General features: G+C 33.9%; 1 protein-coding gene across 1 annotated transcript; it reads right to left on the reverse strand.

The window, feature by feature from the left end:
- Nucleotides 1-10,012: 10,012 nt before the first annotated feature.
- LOC128224350 (perlucin-like protein) lies at nt 10,013-18,616 on the reverse strand. Its single transcript, XM_052934167.1, has 5 exons — nt 18,401-18,616; nt 14,735-14,886; nt 13,760-13,850; nt 12,617-12,703; nt 10,013-11,553 (listed from the first exon to the last, which is right to left on the reverse strand). The coding sequence occupies exons 1-5, from the start codon at nt 18,552-18,554 to the stop codon at nt 11,426-11,428; spliced, it is 612 nt and encodes a 203-aa protein (XP_052790127.1). The 5' UTR covers nt 18,555-18,616; the 3' UTR covers nt 10,013-11,425.
- Nucleotides 18,617-19,476: the final 860 nt, after the last annotated feature.

A 19,476-nucleotide genomic window follows, 5' to 3' on the forward strand; every position in this document is an offset into this window, starting at 1 on the left:
ATAACATAAACTATTTAAAACGTGGTATGTCTCTACCCAGCCCAGCATTCGTTATTTCGATGAAAGGTCGTGCACAAAGGGCATTCACTTAAAACATGAATTGCAGGATTGATGTCATAAAATAACATTTGTTGGCTTAACAAAAAGGAGCGATCGCTTCAGATAAAATAAAAATAATGATTTATTGCGTTCTCTGAAAAATAGTTGCGGTAAATCCGACGAGCGAATTATCAATATGGTGTGGCATTAGTATGTCTTGTTGTAAACACAAATGAAAATCATTCTGTCGATCCATTCACTGCTTTATAAAAAGTGTGTGTAACCAATGAATATAGTTATTTTCAATGCTATTAACCTATCTGACATAATCTTATCAAAGAGTGATTTACACTTAAATCTGTATCCGGCATTTGGCAGCGTTATTGAATTATGTAACCAATGGATTATTTTTAAAGTCATTATGTAAATATAAAACGAAGGTCAAAGTTATCAAATTACTCATCTTACAGTCGGATTTTCGAATTGAGATATATTTTAATGGTAATCAAAATTGTACCTGTGAAAACTGATCGTTTGTGTAATGGTTTGACACCGCAAAATCGACGAAAACACTCTCAGCCGCTGTTAAATGAGACTCTCTGTTGAGTTCACACATGTTGATGTTAACATAGAAATTAACTGACTGACATCTCCGCCGTAAAAGACATTTCCTACAACAAACTTGCAATGAGTTTGTCATGGATGAGTCGAAGACGCGGTTAATTAAACGTTTTCCCTGATTTTCAGGAAAAGCCACTGGTTCTTCAATCGGCTTTCACATGTTTCTGAAAACATCAGACACACATTTAAGAACCACATGCAGATCAAGAGCGGGAACATTTTTATAGCGTTTTTCTATGCTCTACCAAAATTTAACAGAATGCCATGAACCAACTTTCACAATCACAAAATGTGTACCAATATTTCACCGCACAATACTAACGAAACTTGTAGTTTCATTTCCATCTGTATCTATGCTCGAACTGAATCAACCGGCGTTGTGTCGTGAAACTTGTTTTGCAACATTAAAGGCACTTAGTACGAAGCGCTGATATTTTATGATAAGGTGTTTCGAAAAACAAATTAGTTCCGGTTTCCGGACTTGATGCTTCCAATGCCTAAAAAAAACATTTTTCCTAAACATTAATTTTGCTATTTCCCTTAGGTTTGCACGAATGTGCTGTTTTTTAGATCATATAGTCTATTTGAGCCATTCAAAAAGGTGACTGTTCTAAACCCTAACCCTTACTTACATTTTAACAATGTTTAAACTAAAACCTCCCTTAATGAGTGTTATTTTGGCGTGTAAAATGGAAAACAAACACTTGTTAAGACCGTAGTTTAATTCTTAAAACGATGCAGACTTAAATCTGATTCAAACGGCTTTACTATCTCGATGGGGATCGACAGGTGTATTAATTATTAATTGAACACGTACAAGCATTCCGACGAGTACATATATATGGAATATGTAATGGTGCTAAAGTGGTTTCGTGACACAGATTATGTGATCTTGGTATTAATTCATTACCTTGATTTTCCAAGCGGGAAATTGAAGCGTTATTCGTCACATTTTGAAAATAATAAATTTCAGCAGCACTTAATGCTACTCTGAACAATTTGTATACAAATGGAATAATTTGTAATCATGCTAGCCTGATTAATGGGCTAGGGCACTTACATTCCACTTGGAAGCACCCTGAATGGGTTTCAGTCGATACATTCTTGATTGTTTTGCCCGATACTGAATAACCAAAGAATGTAAGAAACAACAGCATAAAGTACAGGTCATAATAAAGTGTGAAGAAGTGTTTTTATCGCTCGGATATATTTTAGTGTTTTTGGTGGATCTATATTGGATTATATTGCATAAAAGTTATATTAGCTTGTCAGGAAATGACTGGAGAAACTCTTGTTTGTGATGGCTAATGGCAAAAACAATAGAAAAGCAAAAAAGACTCAGAAATGTAAAAAAAGCAGTGAAGATAGCAGCTCAGGTAAAAATAAATCCAGGGCTAACAAGGAGGCTAAAAAGGGGGACAGTGTTTCTCAATCATTAGTGAGCGATTCTCAGTCAGAGGGATTATTTACTGGATTGTTATCACCGGACTTGATTTTGGACAATAGCGTTAGTGCATCGTTTGGCTTAACTGTAAATCAAGACAGCATGGATAACCAAAGTGGCTTACAACAGATGGCGGCGACAGGTATTGGCTACGGTGTGACGTCACCTCCGCTATACCACCAGATGCAAACTATGGCGAGTACTGGTATTCCCGGTGTCAATCCACAATACATGAACCAACAGGCTTATCAACAATCACCAGGAACTACAGCTCCAAATGCCAACAGTCAAATATTCACATATGCAAATCCATCTAGCAGTATAAACAATAACGCTAGTGCGCAGAAGACCGTATCAAACTCTGACATTGTCCAACTTATTAATTCGAAATTTGATGAAATGACAAAACGGCTAGCAAAGCTTGAAACATTGGAACAAAAAGTAGCCGACGTGGATTTTAAATTATCCAAGTTGTGGTCGGACCTTGATGCAAGGGTGGCGAAAAACGCTGAAAATCTGGCGTCAATTGATCAACGGGTTGACGTCAATGACTTCAACATGGACGGCGTAAAACAGGAATTGCAGCAGCTAAAATCAGAGAACAGTACTTTGAAGGAAACCATTAGCGATATACAAGCAAAAACTATGATGAACAACCTTATTATCGGAGGGATACCGGAGACAGGGGACGGGAACATTCCGGAAACAGCTGAAAAAACATGGAGGCGGTTCAAATATTTTTGCAAAATGATTTGAAAATACCTGAAGAAAACATAAAGGAGCTCAAGTACGATAGAGTTAAACGTTTCGGTGCAAGAAAGCAAGGCAAGAACAGAAGTATATGTGTTGTCTTCAAAGACAATCAACACAAAGAGACAGTGAAGGCCTTTCGCAAAAATCTGGACACCAAGAAAACGGGGCTGTTCATGCATGACCAGTTTCCACCAGATGTTATCTTACAGAGGAAAAAGCTGATACCTATCATGCTGAAGGCCAGACAAGACGGAAAAGAGTCGTATATCAAGTACAATAAGCTGTATGTCACGGGAGCAGTGTATACCAAAGGCCCGTATGGGAACGTGGACTAGGATGAAAAGGGGGGGGGGGGGGTAATGTGAAAGTAGGAGTATGGAATTGTAATGGTTTGACAAGGGATAAATTAGAAAATACGGACTTTAGTGATATTTTAGCGAATTAAGATATTCTATGTTTGTCAGAGTAATGGACAAATAAGCAAAGTGAGATTGAAATCGAAGGATATAAAGGTTATAACTTTTTTCGAAAGTTTCAACACAGGCGAGCGCGACGAAGTAGCGGCGGTCTCGTTCTTTACATTAAATCTGAAATTGAAAGAGGCATACACATAATTAAAAACCATTATGACACCATTGTATGGTTACGGTTAGATAGTGGTTTCTTTGGAATAACCGATGACATTTTTATAGGGTTTGTTTATATCTGGGGAGAAAACTCACCCGCGTACGATGTTGTAAATTGCAATTTGTTTACTATACTAGAGAATGACATATTGGCTTATAAGCAGTTAGGCAAAGTGCTTATTGCCGGAGACGTTAATGGTCGCGTAGGAACAAAGAAGGATTATATTGACTTTGATTCAAATATACGACAAATTGATGCCATGAACTATATACCGGACATACCAAAGAATCGAATAACAATGGATAGTGTTTTTAATCAACAGGGACAACAGCTTATTGACTTATGTATTGGTTGCGACATGCGTATTTGTAATGGTAGACTTGAAAATACAGGCGCATATACGTTTTATAGCCACGCAGGGAACTCAGTTATTGACTATTTGCTATGCTAGGATAATGATAGCTCGTGTATCGAAAAGATGAAAATAAATGAATTCAATGTATTTTCCGACCATGCGCTAATCGGTTTTGACATTGGTGTTCAAAAGATTAAAGTCAGTGTACCGTTAAATCAAGAAGGGTTAAGTAGGATTTAATGGTCAAATAACCTGCGAGACGAATTTAGAAGGAATATAATTGAAAAGCTGCCTCAATTTAATAGATTATTTGATTTAACTACGTTATATGACCAAAATTCGGTAAATGCGATTGTTAGTCAATTTACAAGCTTAATGAATGAAGCTGGGAGTCATTTATTGAAGAAAACGATGAAGAGCAACAATAGCAAACTCGGTTGTCCGATTAATAGACCAGTGGTTCGGTCATGTGAATGGTTCGATAACGATTGTATTGCAGCGAAAAATGAATATCAGAACGCTTTAAGAATATTTAATATTTCCAAAAGGGATACAAATAGGCAATGGCTTATTGAGAAAAAGAATAGTTATAAACGTTTAGTACGTTACAAAAAAGAGCATTTAAGCTAGTGAAAATGAAAGAGATTGAAAGTCGTAAATCAAAGAGTCCGAAAGAATTTTGGAAGTATTTTAGAAAAAATGATAAAGTAAAGGGTCAGACTATTGACGATAAAGATTTTAAGAAATACTTTGGAAATTTGATCAATGAAATAAATGTTGTAAGAGACAACGAAAGTGAACAGTTTTGTGAGAACGATCTACCTGTTAATGATCCTATTTTTGGTGAGCTTGACGTTAATATTACCGTAGAGGAAGTGAGTATGGCTGTTATGAACTTAAAACGTTGTAAAGCTGGCTCATCAGACGATTTGATAAACGAGTATTTCATTGAAACGTGTGATATCCTAGCGACCCACCTAGCAGATTTGTTTAATATTGTATTATCATCTGAGGGTTTTCCCAATGCATGGATGGAAGGAATTATAGTTCCGGTGTATAAAAAGGGAGATGACACAAATGTTAACAATTATAGAGGGATAACTCTCATTAGCTGTTTAGCTAAAATATACGCATCTATTATTAACAAGCGTTTAATGTTGTGGGCAGAAAAGTATGAAAAAAATTCAGATGCACAGTTTGGGTTCAGGAAGGGGTTTTCTACCACAGATGCAATATTCTGTCTGAAATCTGTTATCGACCACATGTTGAATAATGGTAAAAGACTATATTGTACGTATATTGACATGCAAAAATGTTTTGATAGTGTTAATAGGAATGCTCTGTGGCTGAAATTGGGTATAAATGGAAAGATGCTTAGAACCGTACGATCCATGTATACTTTTGTAAAAGCAAGGGTTAGACACTGCAGCAAATACTCAGAGTTCATAGAGATATCAGTCGGCCTGAAGCAAGGAGATATTTGTTCGCCATTTTTTTGGTCAATGTTTATAGATGACTTAGAGTTATATCTAGAAAATAATATAACAAGTGGTGTAACATTACGGAACACGTCAAAGTGTCCAAATAGAACTCATAAGTCAACTTTGAACATAAAGACACTATTTCCCTGTTCCATGTTTTATTCAGTGATTAAAATTTACATAGTTCGAGTAAGACTTTTAACAGACGCGATCTGGCTACCTCCAGCTCGTATGAAAGACCTAAATCAGCACATCTAAGTCCATCTCAACTTCTTGACTCAACCGGACTCCTAAAACAGAGAAATGTTACAAGTATATACCAAGATTATCGAGCAAATGTGACAAGTTAACATCTTAAAACCTACACTCACTTGTAAAAAACATGACAACTTATGTATAACTGTGCATTTGTACACAGTCAGCTGACAACCACATACGCATACGTTGACAATAACAAACCATCAAATATGCCCTACAATAATTCATCGTGTTGAGCATCAAAGTATGTATGACAAATATATATTTAATAAAAGCTACTTTTTTAATCAAAGTAACGATACCGTTCTCATTATGTTACAATATGTACATTCGACAACATAAATGATGTGCTAGCTCGGTATTTGCCATTCGACATTTAAAAATGTCTTGTTTACTCAACATTAAATATTAATTATCAGATACTTTCAACCCTCAAAAATAAGTATGTTTTATTGAGGATTTCAATAAAACTGAACTTAGTATTTATATGTAAAACTACAGAAACAAACTCGGTAGCCAAAAGTTGAAAAATAAACCCCGTTTAATGACACAGGGTAAACGCCAAAGACATAAAACACGAAAAACGAAAGAAAATCAGAACAAGAAACATGAAACAACTCTCCACAAACAACATATTTAAAAATACTATATAAAAAATAGGTATGTTTATCATGGTTTGCTAGGTATCGCCTTGGAACGGTCAGTAAAATATAAATTAATAAATAAATCCCTTTATTGCACATCGGTAAAAATATCGTGTAAATTGCATCATGAGTTATCCCATGCAGGAAGGACGTGAAATGTACAGACTGACTACTTTAATGAGGTGCACTTCACATTACAAGGTCTATTAATAAACTGTTTCTCCTGATTAGGCAAAGCCGCTGGTTCATCTATATTCGTGCACTTGTTTTAGACTGCACTATAACCGCGATTTATTTTTACCGAAGTAGCTCAATGTTATCCGATTGCGCCGGCTGTTTGTCAATTCTATTTGTTATCATTGTTCTAATAATTAGCCATAATTATTTGCGTGTAAAGACGAACAAAGAAGGGATTTATATATCCCTTCTTTTCACAGGAACGATATTAGAGGTTGTCCATACAGGCAATAGTTGTTATAAACCATACGAGAAATGTTTGGGCTTCATAATTCCACCTATAGCTTAATCTACTTTAAGCTTTTTAATAATTTCAATGGATGTTATCAGGGTGTTAAATACATGTAGTCAGTTATATCGTCCACGGTAATTGTAATGATGCTTCCATCAATGGTCGTTGCCTTATCGCAAATTAGAGAATTCTTAATGGTTCATAGATATCAATCTGGCATAAAATGATAAATCTGATTCCGTGCTAACCAAGATCAAGCGTTGTAACTTAAAGGGACTATACACCAGATTGGCCTCAACAAAAAGTTTTTTTTCTGAAACGAATCTCAATACAATTATTTAATAAAATGTTTTACACTTTGATATCATAATGGAAAAACAAATGTAAAAAAAATCGAGTCGGAGACTGATTTCGAGCCGGTGTCGCCAACATTGCAATCCAATGCTATATCCACTGTGCTACGAAGGCTTCCGTAAACCGTTGGAATATTTAAGCTATATAGCTTTCTTGGTAATATCACGTGAAAACATCGACTAGCCAATCACGCATAAGAATGATTTCTACTTGGTATACATACCTAGTAATCTTTTTAATAGAAAAATACGGGAAAACTGCGAAAATAAATTATTTGTAAACTATGTGGTACTTCAGTCAGTTAGTTTCAATGCATTTTACACATCGATGCCAAGTAAATGTCTTTTTTCGACAGTTTTCTTTTTCTCTTTTTCATCATACGGTGTATAGCCCTTTTCGGATATATCATTTCTTTTAGCATTTTTCATTTACAAATCGATCGAAATAATCAAAATCCTTGCCAAATGAAGCCATTTAAAACACATGTTTGAATGACATTAAATTACTGCTGCTTGACTGGCATACTTTCTCATCAGATTTTCTTTCTTCAAAATGTTCATTTACACTTCGTTTATAAAAAACCCAGCCCTGTTTGTTTTGAGTAAAAATATTTAGAAGAAAGCGTCGAAGGTTAAATTGTCCAGTCAATTTATAAAATGTGTTTGACCCTTGATAATCTGGCTAAACTTGCACTAGTATTTATGCAAAAAGCTACAGAAACAAGCTCAATAGCAAAAAGTTTAAACATGACTTAGAAAAAAACATTACACTTTTGCGCACAGTAGTCATAATTGGCTCAGGGAGAGCATTGTTTGATAAGTACACAGACATTCGGAGCTCCTCGGCCATTTTTTTCAAAAACAACCTCGGATGTATTTGGACGGTTTACATACTAAAAAGAGGATGTACGACTAAGTCCGCTGCAAGTAGATCGCGCAGTGATTTTATTTAGCAGTTAAACTTTATGACTTTACTCTTGAAAATCATAATTATGTTTGCAATAATATACTTCACTGGCAATCAGTTTAAACTTAGATTAATAAATACAATTCTAAAACACTACATTTCTAAAATGATTTAATTAAAAAAAATACAAACTACTTTAACTGATGTACCGGCATACATCCGAGGTTGTTTTCGATAAAAATGGCCGAGGAGTTCCGAATGGTACACAGAGAGCTGATTTCTCTACCATCTGTAACCTGTGCATTGGGGTGATTACTACTTCGAAAGATAATGAATGAAATTTATAAACGGTGTTATTTTTGTGAGCTTCTTTACAAAACTTATACATAGTTTCAAACAAAAGATTTATATTTGAATATACTGGACGTTACACCTTGTCCACGACCTTCATCGTTACGCTAATATTATGCTTCCAATGGGCACATAATACGAAAAGAAACATTGTCATCTCAAACACGTTTAGCAATTAAATTACTACAGCCCATTTTTGTTGTTTTCACCATGAACAAAGATTAAAATTTTCACTTTTAAAAAGTATTTACTATATTTGTCTTGTAAATGATATAATGTAAATTCTATGAAATCTCCAATTATCGTTATCAGTGTGTGTATACCACGTGATAAATTACGTCATAAATGCTACGTCGGAAGGCAATATTTTGCTTAAAATGAAGACTTAAATCAAAGATAACTTTTCTTTTACTACATGATTTAAACTGAAACAACGGGCAGTCTATGCCGCTTAAAGATCCAAACATTCGTTGTAGAAGCGGCATTTGATAAGGTGATTAGTTTTATTAAACACTTTAACAAACCTGTTTCCAAAATAATGTTTTGACAGTGCTCCGTCAGACGGCCGTATTGTGAAACAGTTTGTCGAAGTGTTTTAAGAAACTAAAATCTTAATCAAATTCTGATAAAAGCCAAAAGGCGGGGCTCTGTAAGCGTCGTAGACTGTGCTATGTTTCATTTGAAATGGTGAAGAAATATGAAAGTTATCTTTGTTCAAAGGCTTCATTCGAAGCAAAATGTTGCCTTCCGACGTAGCATTTATGACGCAATTTATCACGTGGTATACACACACTGTTTATGTGTATGCTCCGTATTATACACATGCTTCGTTTGCCATTGGTTAAGTTACGCCGTGTTTGTCAAATCAAAATGTTTATCAAAACTGTACGTCTGTTTCTCGCTGAACAAATGTCTAAAGCAATCTAGATTCAACTATCTAAACTTTTATTTTATGCGAGTTTTTTTCTTTCAAATCATCAACCTTTCCAGCTTAAAAAAAATAACTATTGAAAGTAGCCCATGGTCTGATATGATATAACAATGATTTGTTTGAGTGTCATGTATTAAGAACGAAAGAAGTGAACAACTACGCACTTCTAAAACGGTACAATTTGCTTTGAAGATATCTTACCGGTGAAGCAAGTTGTGGGGAGCGTTGTTTAATGTTAATTACTGTAGTTAGTCCGAATGTATTGTGAAATATTTAGAAATCGTTTGTTCTTTCGAAGAAACTGGCTTACAGATTAAGTTTATAAGGAGTCCCATTCACGATAAAGCTATGCTTTTTACAGCCCAATTCACTGCAATGATACATAGTAATACCCAGTAATTCTTACAATATAGTCATTGTTTGTAAGGGATTTCCTTAATTGTAATTAAAAAGGCGCGTTACACTATTTATATTAGAGTATGCGGTGCGTAGTTTGGCTTTGTGGTTTTTATATTATTGAAAAAAATATCTTTGTTCATTGTTTAATTAAAATGAAAATACAATACTGCATAAATACGTGCAAATTTTTAACCACTTAAACAAACTTACATAGCTGTAATACAGTTATTGCCATAGAAGGTGGCAGAAATCATATCTGCTCTACAAGGGAGATTACTGCGTAGGAGATTTGCTATTAGATTAGGAACGGTGTAGAAAGATACTCGCAAAAGTGCGTGCATTTCAATGAAAATAAGTATTTTTAGTCTGGTAAGCGTTTATTTGTATAAAGCAAAAACAGTGAACATTTTCATGTATTGCAATCATTGTTTAAAACATCTTATTCTGCCATAGTCACAGTGAATTTGGTACATTAAGTGTAACCATTAGTAGTTAAAGCAGAAACAGATAGAATCAGTTTTTATTTTATAAAACATAAAGCATTAGCACAGTATAAATGTGTAGCATCTTTTATTACTGTCAAGGAACTGTTAAGCAAACCGGCAGGGGTAGTCACATACTTTGAATGTAGTTCGTAATTTCAAAGGTTCTAGTTTTTCGAATTAATTGAATTGTTTATCAGGTGTCCATTTAATAGAAAGAAATGGATAGCATTCAAACCTTAATTTAAAAAATAAAATCATGGAAACTGGGACTTACACAGCTTAAAACCTTTCCACTAAAATGATTTAAAACAAAGGGCCAACAAGCTACATGTACAAGGCTACAAACATCAAGCATAATATTACAATCAAAATGACCTCCTCTGTAAATGTTGAAAAGTTCTACTTTCACTGACAGTTCCTAGTATGTAGGTAAGGTTGAAAATGCAACATTTAATTGAACGTATTTGTGTCTGAGTTTGTCGTCTTATGCCCGTGTGTTTCTTGTTAAACAAGATCTTGGCTTAAAATAAGTGTTGGCTGGCGAGAGTTTCAAGGTCATCATTGCCTACATTAAAGAAAACATAGTTCTGTCTTTTGCGGATTTTTTTTACTTTACGGCGGATTTTTTATTTTGTTCTAGCCGATAAATTAGTTACTTTCAAAAATGTTTGACAAGCAAAATCAATGAAAACCTTCATTTTTTGTAAGCGTTATTTAGCTAACATGCTAGATAATTCCGGAATGTTTAACCCGGAGTAGTATTAGATGTACGGCAACGTTTCAGAATCAAGGAGTTGTTTTCATAAAAGGAAACCTTAAAGTGATACTCTCATTGATTGGAAAATGACATGTTTCTTGGCCTTAATCCAAGTATTGTTAATCGCAGAAAAAAATTAACTGACAGTAGGCAAATTGCAGGAAGAATTCAAATATTGCCTATATCGAATATGTAGTGCGTTACAGGATTGGATAAAAATAGAAGGCCGCACTTGCGCAGCTAACTATACTATCAATTAATGTTACCACGTGCTAAAATTGCAGGTACTCGCGGTAAATTTAAAACGATCAGTGCTGGTTTGGTTAGCTGTAATATTGGAGTTATTAGTTTAATTAAATTTATCATGAAAACAACAACAACATTTACATTTTACGTTCGTAAATGCATATGTTTGAGTTTGTAATGTTGCTTAGATGCTGATTTTCCACAATGAAGATCGATGCCAATCTGTAACGTTCGAATTTTTAATTTAAGCTGAATACATAAAGTATTATTTAAACAGGTTTATTATCTCCAACGATGCAGTTTATCTACAGCCGCTTCTCACAGATGGAAAGAAGTGAATATCCACAAGTTGCATCGTTCCAATCGAAGTTTTCAAAATAAAGGAGATCTCCACAACGTTCGCTGGCTGAATTTGGTCCGCCAGTAAGCCAATCTGAAAATAAGATAATATGAATAAAATAATGATACTGTCCTAATGCGCAATCGCTGTCCGTTCCAAATATTGTCAAGCTAGTGCGTTGCCTTTGTTGAATGGGGACGTTGCTTGTGTCTCGTTCGGTGTTTGTTAAAGCTGCACTCTCATTGCTTGAACGTTTTGACAACTTTTTTTAGTTTTTGTCTTGGAACAAACTAATTTTTGCAAAACAGTATGGATACTAATTATAAAAGACTGCGGACCAAAAATTAGATCGCAGATTCTTGTATTTCAGTTAAAAAATTGATGATTTATGCATTTTTAAGCCATAAAATATAATTTTCGAACAGAAATATGAAAATCTGCGGTCTGATTTTTTGTCAGTAATCTTTTATCATTGTTTTGCAGATATTAACGTATTTTGTTTCTCTTTCCACAACAAAAAATGAATAAATTTAAAAACGGTATATCTGTGAGAGTGCAGCTTTAAAGCGTTGGACTCTTAAAATGGTTCTCGTTAAATGCTCTATTATTCGATGAACTGCAATCGCCACACATTTAAAGTTCATATTAATATATATGAATCTACATACAACGTCAATAACTAATGGTGTCACTGTGTTTTTAAAGAGTCTATAAGGTACGTTCTAAATCTATATTTTGGAGGCCGTTTTCATATTTTGTTATTTACAGGATAAACAAAGGTATATTATTTCATCAATGTTTTAATAAGAGTTCAAACTAATCCTTCTGTCGATTATTGCACAATGAAGGTAACAGAGACAAGCCCGATAGCCTATCAAATTAAAATGACCCTTTTAAAGGCACAACGTCAATGTAAAATAGAAACTAAACGTGAGAAACATTGTACAAAACAACATTTGCATCAAAATATGTTTATATGGGGTTTACTGCCTTGAATAATATGGGTTTAAACTACTTTATGAGTACTCAACCTAATACTTGCCTTAACTTTTACTACTAATTGAAATCTTGAAAATAACCCAATAACGCATGCGCATAATATTTAGAAAAGTTTTTTAATGCTTTTTATAATCTCAAAACAGAACAACAATATCACCAAGATAATCTGCTGGTGTCCAGTCATCTATCCATCTCCAAACGCCTTCCTGGAATATATCCGTTAAACCAATCCACCAGTAATCATCTGCAAAGATTTCATACATTTAAACAGCATATTTATCTTGACCTCCCACATGTTTAAATGACGTCATGATGTTATATTATGTCCATATTGTTATCAGTGGCAGTATTGGTCAAGGATGGTACATAATAAAGGATAGACCAATGTGATTTCGTTTTTTTATATTGTTTTTATGTATGTTGTCCGGCAGTTTTTATCGAAAACAAACTCGGATGTATACCGGTACATCAGTTGAAGAAGTTCGTAAATTTTTAAATTATATCATTAATTAAACGTAGTGTTTTAGAGTTGTATTCATTGAAGTGAAGTGTACTATTCCAAACATAATTAATATTCCAAAGAGTAAAGTTATCAAGTCTAATTGCTAAATAAAATTACTACGCGATATACCTGCAGAGGACTTAAACGTACCAATTTTTAAGTATGTAAACCGTCCGAGGTTGTTTTCGATCAAATAGCCGAGGAGTTCCGAATGTCATTATACATAATTGGGCCATCTAATCAACCAACAGACGAGCAAATATCATATTTTCAATGTGATATTAAGAGAGTAGGAAATATATCTTTAAAAGCCTTAACTGACCAATAAAACCGCCCAAATGAATGTTTGATTAACAAATTATTTCAACGTTTTTCTGTGTGTGTTTTTAATTAATGAACAGAGACATGGACCTGTTTATTGTGCGCGGCATTTCATTTGAATGGGTCTTACATATTGTAATTAGATTGATGTTTAGGTAGGCTTGATGTTAAACTGCCATGTCATAAGAAAGTTTTAAAAATGCCAATTGAAAGATGATATGGCGGATATTAACCAATGGATATGGAAAACACAAGTACAGACCTGACTCAGAATCAATCAAATAATGACTATTGTTTATTTACCCAAAATTAGGTATAAAGCATTATTATTATTTTTCAACGTCATAACTTTGCATCCTTTTCAAGTGCGTGTTTAATATTGTGAATGGCTAAGTTAGCACAACATGTGCAAGGGTCTGGACAATACTAACTAGGTTCATATGCTCGGGCAAATAACGGACAATATAGTATTATTACATCTTGTAAGACGAGCATGTGCTTTCACGAAGGCGTTTTCGGAGGCATCGTTGATGTGAACCAGATGAGCGTTCCTCTCTTGGCAAGCACGCTAAAAAAACAATTTGCCAAATATACATCCACATGTCCAATGGAATTCCAAATTTTATATGAATTAACATGTTTTGAAATTTACAGGACAAATGATTGCCCTAGACTTCTAAAAAATTAACCTCATTATAGACTTGAAGTTTGTTATTTATAGTCCGATTATTTAATATAATACTTGGTTTAACATAAATAAAAATACAGAATAAATGAATCATACACAAAACTTTGCCAAAATTGTTCATTACTTTATATTTATAATAATACTTTGATCTCGACGTTTTAATTTCATTCATCGTTTAAAAAATAAGATATTAAATGTAACACCAAATATCACGTAGTTCACTTGAAGCTTTATCTTAAACAAAGGTATCGTTTGAATGGACAATGATTTCTTTATAAATTTTAATCTCGTAACTTATTAATCTCCAACAGATAATATTACTAAGTTTTATCCATCTAATCTAATGGCATACCAAGTAGCTCAAAATGATAAATACAACAGCAATGATCTACCAAGAATACCCATAGCCGTATATTGATAGCTTTGGCTGTAATATAAAGCTGTTGTTGTATTCCAGCGTCTATACATACACTTAAGTTATTGCCATACTTTTTTCCGCCAAAAAAACACCATGAACGTTATATAATTAACTGCTTTATTTGAAAGCTTTAGCTTTAAATATAGCTTCATCTGTTCGTTCTGACCGTATATATTGTGTTTATAGTCACAGCTAAAAACTACAGCTTTTTTTTAAAAATGTTGTACCTAAATAGTACAACTGTAGCTATCATTTTACAGATGTAGCTCTATTTTGTGTATAGGCGTTGTAGATACATTGTTGATCCAAGTGGTACGCCATTAATTCTAAACGATGTATACTTTACCTCAGCATCAAGGAAGCTTAATGGAACAGTATTGAAGAAGTAACAGGACTCATTAAAATTCACCCAATCGGAGAGGCATGATGGAGTCGCAGATGTAGTTGTTGAAGTCGTAGAGGAATCTGTTGTTGATGTCGGACTCGATGAACAAATGCCTGTAACGTACCACATATAATATGCATGGTTATTGCGTCCGTCCCTGTGTCCATGTGTGTTTTTAGTCGATCATACTGTATGAAGACAAGAATTTTCGCAATCAGTCATTATTAACATTTTGAAACAAAATTGATTATTGAACATTTGTTGTTAATGAAATGTTATATTATGGACAGTATACTTTCGCATAAAATAAGAGTCGAATTAATTTGATAAATTTATGTGTCTCCAATAGCTAACTCTTTTGGAGACCGGACTCCCTAGTACACTTTGAATACATCAAAGGCACTTATTAAAAAGAAACACTCTTACTCCCAAATAAGATTTACCACAATGAATACAATTGTTTAAATATACCAAAATGATGAATGGATGAAAGACGATGGTTCTCACGAAGGATCAAGAGTTTAACTTCAAGTAAAATTGATGAAAACACGGTATTTCTACCTTATAAGACGATAGTAGATTACAGTAAATCTTTTAGCACTCACCAATCATTTAATAATTTCAACTATTAGATGCACGGTTACAATCTTATTATCAGTTAATACTATTTTCCATAAATGCATAATTTAATATGTTGTTAGAGCTATATAACTCAAAATCTATGTTTGTTATACATGTGTATGCATTAATTTTGAATAAGAATGCCACTTTAAATGTAACTATCTTTAATGAACTTGTTGTTCACAGAAAAGATGTAAATTATATTTAAAAAGGTATTTGCAACATATAACAAGTTTAACAAATAATATAACACTTGTACAATAAATTGGTGTGAGGTAATTTTGAATCTTGATTCACAGAACTCAGTCTCAACTTGTTAGTACATGCAACTCTATAATAATAAACAAACAAGTACAACACCTGTGCAACAATTCAGTACCTGTTCCGATGTCAAAAGAAGTTGTAAAAAGACTACACCTTCAAATTTTCTCAAATGTCTTATTTGTTGGCTAGTGCGGTGTTTACAAGAATAACAGGGAGTTCATGAACCTAGAAGATTATAAGTATCTTCCATGGCCGAGAGTGTAAGATAGGTTTATTCCGACCCGAGCGTAGGTTTTTTTGCGGAAACGAGGTTTACCGAGTACACGAGCGGCTATCGTAGATGCTTTTTCTCCCGCCTCTGTTAAACAAAATTAAGTGAAAAGTATTTTTTGCTGGAACTCTTTTGTGCTTAGTGAAAATAATTGCGGACGGATATGCAATAATTCGTGGTTGTCATGGATATTCGCGCAGTGATTCAGAGTATGTAAATGGTCTGATCGATCTTTAAATAGCTCTAAGAAGAGTGAAGCATTATTTCTTAAAGGGTGCCTGAAAACTGTTTTCTGGTGTAATTTGAAGCGAGAAATAATTAACTCGCGTTCTAGATATTGCCACCAGACAAGGTTTCCATGATGCGCTACAGACGACAGTCTTCAACAAGGGAGGTAATTACAATGTGGTGACCATTAAAAGAAGTTCCATACGGGCATTTTATCTTCGCCCGTGGGCAAGATAAGAATTTCTAGCATGGTTAAATTAATGGATCTACTTATCTGAGGTGGGAGAAAACATCTTCTTGGATGCCTTCTAACCAGTATTGAATAACAAATAATGTCTTGGTTGAGAAGAAAGGACGAACATATTGTAAATAACATATTCTGAAACCTTGAAGCCATGGGTCTGATTCAATACTCTTGTCTACCTTATTAAATACTGAACTAAGAATAACACACGCACATTACAACTCATACATTGTCTGTCATTCCGTCAGTTGCAACCTTTTCTCGGTCATTAATTCACTCAAACTTCACAAATTTGATGACTACCAGGGAAAGGCGTTTTACGCATATATGTGACGTCAGGATTATTTGGAAGTCAACGGTAAAAAAGATTTTATATCAACAAAACGCCTCAGCTATAGCTATTCTTGTTTAGAATACAACCTATATTCTCAGCCAATGAAAATGCAGATAGACATTCATTAAGTTCTAAGTTGATTTTCAACTTTCGCAAGTGTTTTAAGGTCCGCCTACTGTCATTCATCCAATACACACTCCCTGGGTCTGATTTTGCATTTAAAATGTGTCAGCCTATGAGGTTGTATTCTTAGTCAGTTAGTTGACAGTAATAATTTTATCATAAAAGAATGGTTATTTTGTTTCGCTCACTCCGCCCATTCTTAATAACTAATATCTTTCTTCATGTCATCAAGCTATTTGTGCTACAGTAGTGTATGAAATCTGTATTTTCATATTATATAACATATTAATCAACATATACATTATTATCCATCAGATTATTCATCAGCATTTGCCCAAACGTTGGCGGGCATGTGTCACGTTTCTTTCACTGTTTTAATTATCAAGAAATAGTTATTTCCGATGTATTGTTTTATGCTGGATTCCAGAGTACTTTATTCCCTAGCAAAATCAACTTTCAAAATAATTTTTATTTTTAAACCCATTGAAAGGTTTACAAAATGTTAAATAGATTAAAAAGGTTAAATAACATGTAAATGTAAAACTAATTATATATTAATGCAAAAAAACATTTGCTCTGACACAAAATATATCATATACATGCACGAGTAGTCTATGTTTAAAGTTCCTCTCTCACAGCCGGATTTACCGATTTGACAACCTTTAATTTTTTTGAGTTTTGTGCTGTTCTTCCATGTTTCTTGTTTGTGATTTTATGTTCTATGTCGTTGGCGTTTACCCAGTGCCATTAAACCGGCTTTATGTTTAACCTTTTTGTACTGAGCTTGTTTCTGTAGTTTTTCACATAAATATTGGAACAAGGCATTTTTTTACCTGGAAAACAGTAATATAAGACTGCTGACAAAAGATCAGATCGTTTTTTTTATTTTATTTACATTTGAAAATTGATAATTTATGGCTTTAAGTGTTATTTTAGGATAATTAAGCATGTTTACAGACGATTTTGATCTGTTCTTTTGTTTGTCTTAAATGACTTAAATGAACGGCTGGTTCTGAGACAAAAAAAGGAAAAATAATGTCAGCACATCAATCTGTAGAGTGCAGCTTTAATGTTATGCTTTAAAATTTAACAACACAAAACTGTGTTCCCGATTCCTGTAAAGAGTGGAACAAAAATACCAAGGCTGAAACAAGATAAGATCAACAATGACCCTAACTTGTGATGGTCATTTTTTTAGCCCAAAGCCTGTCAGTATTTACAGCAGGGACATGTTACATATGCGCAGAACTGTAGTACGATACTTCCATGATGGGTGCCGTTTGTGAATATATATGCTGTTAACATAAACATTCCGAATCAAGTCCTAGCCAAACGTTGGGGCAAATTTATAAGCCTGTTGAAATTTCAATTTTAATAAACAACAAAATTGCTGTATTCACTTTCCGATTTATATGGCCATACACATATTTACTTTTTCCCTCTACTTTATTAAAAAGTCCAATATGTCTACATCACTTTTGGATTAGCGTTGAACTATTTCAATCAGTCTCTTAAATAACACACACACACATGTTCACTAACCTTCTATAGTTTCCTTAATAACCTGTAGATCATTCAAAACCTTGTCCTCAAAATAGCATCGTTCACAACTTGATGTGTACGCGCAAGAAACGCATTGGAACATGAGCACAACGAAAGCTACGAAACGTCGATCCATTCTGCTTGTCTTAACCATTAACTAGGGAAACTCAGAGCTATCTACTATAAGGTACTCCAACCACTGTGTTTACATGTTGTTTACCGTGAACGTCTAAACTTAAAACAATACAACAGGAAACTTCGTAGGAAGTTTTAAATATTGTTATGTATTGGCTGCTGTAGTGAAAAAAGAAACACATAATTATTGAGGAAGTTAGAGAAACATACGTTCATTGGTTGCTTTTGCAAACATTTCATTTTTTTGCGATGAAAAGATAAAGTTATCATTCCTAAACGTTGAGGGTTATGAAGGATTATGAATAAAAGCGCTGAAAGCTCTGACGATAAGGGCTTTTAGAGCAGTATCTTATAAACCGTGCTCGCTATTTTCATATACTTTTTGTGCTTTAGAAGAACCGCCTCTCTTAGTGTACTAATTGTGTCTCTGAATGAAAAACCATAGTAAGCTTTGATCGTTACAGTGTTTAGTGAAGAAATATTTATGTTTATGAACATGAATGTATCATTTGATTTCCGGTGGTTTATACAGAATTATTAAAGAAACACAATTGATATATCACTGTCTCAAACAGAGAAAATATCAATTTGATTTTTCTTATAGTTTTGAAATGTAAGCCCTCTCTCACCTTTAAATCTAACTTCAGCGCGTACAGGACTACGCCCAAATTTCATCTATTTCGTGTAAACAACACGTTCAAGGAATAAGTTGTTGTCTACCTCATTCAATTGACATTTAATATCAAAATTGGATTATCACGTCACTACTATGTTCGGCCATCCAGTGATATGATTTGCAGTTATTACTTGCGACAGTGTTCAGTTATCAAGTCAATATGCTACAGTGTTAAGTTATGAAGTTTTATAATCATCAATAGGTACATCACGTGGCTACATATTTCATTTATCCAGTACTACTCTGATAAGATATTCAGTGATAC

This window comes from Mya arenaria, chromosome 17 (assembly GCF_026914265.1).
Source record: "Mya arenaria isolate MELC-2E11 chromosome 17, ASM2691426v1".
Lineage (NCBI taxonomy): Eukaryota > Metazoa > Mollusca > Bivalvia > Myida > Myidae > Mya > Mya arenaria.

Excerpts from the sequence above, each read along its gene's own strand:
- LOC128224350 (XM_052934167.1), bottom strand. The coding sequence starts at position 18,554 with ATGGTTAAGACAAGCAGAATGGATCGACGTTTCGTAGCTTTCGTTGTG. Across the intron at positions 13,851-14,734 it reads TAAGCTTCCTTGATGCTGAG|CGTGCTTGCCAAGAGAGGAA; the intron begins GTAAAGTATACA and ends TTGTTTTTTTAG. Across the intron at positions 11,554-12,616 it reads GACACCAGCAGATTATCTTG|ATTGGCTTACTGGCGGACCA; the intron begins GTGATATTGTTG and ends TCTTATTTTCAG.